Below are 2,315 nucleotides of genomic sequence, written 5' to 3' on the forward strand. Positions count from 1 at the left end.
CGAGGGCTCTGATTCTGTGGCGGGGTGATTACTCCCTCCTTTCCCCAAATGAAACTAAATTCAGGCTAGTTGCAGAGGGGAAAGGGCCAGCAGCGCCAGTGAGTAGCCATAGTGGAGGCTTGTCTTTTTTCTAGAACACTGTTGGGAATAAGTTGCTGCCCCATAAATAAAACGAGGAGTCTGGATCAATGATTTCTTAAAAGGCTTCCATCTCTTACTTTCCAAGAGTGTATAGCTGACTGGCTCTCCCAACACAGCCTGCCTGGCCTCCAGCCTGGTGCCACAGCCTCTTAGCCTAGCCCACACCCCCCCAAAGTCTCCTCCCTCTCTTTGGACTGAGGCCTCCCCCCTCAGCCACAGAGGCTGCAACCCTCCCTTCTGCACAATCCAGTCACCTTGCTCAGGCTTCTGTAGGTTCCTTTTTTAATTATTATTATTCGTTTAAAAATCTCCTTCACCAATCCCTAAATAATCTTATGTACAAAATACAGACTTTTCCTGCTGTGAAATGTCATCAATAAATACAACGTGTGAAACAGATAAGGGGTCATATAATTTACCCTACCAAAAATTCATTTCAAAAGATATCATATAATTTACAAAATGATTTTTTTAAAAAAGACACGGGCTCTCCAGGTCGCGGGGCGGGGCGAGGGGGGGAGGTAGGGAGGCGCTCCCCAGGGCGACTGGAGCTTTTCCAGTTCACAGCCTGGTGTCTCGACCCCCGGGATATCCAGGAGGGCAATGGCTCCGAAAAGTGCACGAGGAGAAGGCAGAGGATCGTCTTTGTAGATTAAGGCAGAGTGTAGCCTCCCGATACCCAGGACTTGATAGGGACTAGAGGAGAAATTCGGTGGCGTCTTTGGAGAAGAGACGCTGTGCGAGACGAGCAAACACTGAGAGACCAAATATTGGATTAAATCACTCGGGGGCGGGGAGAGTGGTAAGAGATAGACCGTTGGGCTGAGGGACAGACTTGAGTGCGATAGGGTGGCAGGCGACGATTGGCGTCTGTTTAGTGCTACCATTCTGGTCTTTGTTGGTTTTGTTTTGTTTTTTGCACGAGATTGGGGGTGGCTGCCGGAGGGGACCTAAAACGCGCGCAGCCTGCAATGTCCGCTTGCGCCGGGTTGCAGAGGGTTGCAATGGGCGCGGTGCAGAGGGACTGACCCCGGCCGGCTAAGCCCGCTGGCGCCCGAGCCCGCTAGCGGTCAGCGAACCAGATGTGGGAGGAGCAAGTTCGCACGAGGCCCTCTGCCGCCGCAACCGGAGAGCCTGCGCCCCTTCCCTGTCTCCCAGCACCCAGCGCCAGCGCCCGACAGGCCCATCATAGAAAGTCTGAAAGAGCCAGGGCGCCAGGGCGCAGGCAGGCAGGGGAGGCAGGCGCCTGCATCCCGGGGCGCTCGTCCAGCGAGGCGTCTGGGCTCAGGCTGCCTGCCTGAGAGACCGGGGAGTAGAGGGAGCCCCAGTCTCCCCGGGAGCCGCTGTCCGGGCTGCCCAGCTCCTCGCAGTGCGGCGCGGGTGGCTCCAAGCCGCACAGGCTGTGGTCCGCTATGCGCAGCGCCTGCGTCAGCGCCCAGATGTAGTTGTGCGCAAAGCGCAGCGTCTCGATCTTGGTGAGCTTCGCGTCGTCGGGGAAGCTGGGCAGGACGCCGCGCAGCGCGTCCAGGGCCGAGTTGAGGTTGTGCATCCGGTTGCGCTCGCGGTCGTTGGCTTTCTTGCGTCGGCTCCGCCGCTGCTTGCTGAGAGCCAGCTCGCTCCTGGGGCGGCTGCGTCCCCCGCGCCGCGCGCGGAGCTTCCTGGCGGCCCCTCGGCAGCCTCCCGCTTCCGCCTCGGCGCCGTCCTCCCGCACGCGAGTGGGGCTGGGCGGAGGGGACGCCATGTACATCACTTTCTCGTTCGAGGCGCCCGGGAAGGGCTTCTGCGTCTCGGGGGTCACTTGGACAGCTGGCGTAGCCGAGGGATGAGGCGCCATCCTGCGGCAGGGGAAGTGGTACGGGTGAGCGTGGGTCGGTCACGCGGGCTAAGTCCCCTATCCCGGGGCTAGGTGCGGCAAAAACGAGAAAGAACCACCACCCCACCCCACCCCACCCCCAGGCCAGGTCAGAGGACCTCCTTTCCGCTCTGCACGCAGCGCTGCGGCTTCCAGGCTTTACCTTGTTCTTGGGTGCGAACGGGGAGATAGCGGTGGCCAGCGAGAGCAGGGGTGAGCCGCGCTGGCCTGTGCGTCCGCGAGTTCAGCCGAGATGCCGGCGCTGCCTCCTGGGAGTTCCCCCAAGGCCCGAAGAAGAGAAGCACGATGGGGGGCCCGGGCC

The 2,315-nt window shown here is 60.2% G+C and overlaps 1 protein-coding gene across 1 annotated transcript; it reads right to left on the minus strand.

Annotated features, from left to right (window-relative positions):
• Positions 1-1,327: 1,327 nt before the first annotated feature.
• Positions 1,328-1,975, minus strand: NEUROG3 (neurogenin 3; the record flags this gene model as incomplete). Its single annotated transcript, XM_081074109.1, has 1 exon — positions 1,328-1,975. The coding sequence occupies one exon, from the start codon at positions 1,973-1,975 to the stop codon at positions 1,328-1,330; it is 648 nt and encodes a 215-aa protein (XP_080930235.1).
• Between the last annotated feature and the right edge of the window lie 340 nt (positions 1,976-2,315).

This window comes from Rhinolophus hipposideros (assembly GCF_964194185.1).
Source record: "Rhinolophus hipposideros genome assembly, chromosome: 15".
NCBI lineage: Eukaryota > Metazoa > Chordata > Mammalia > Chiroptera > Rhinolophidae > Rhinolophus > Rhinolophus hipposideros.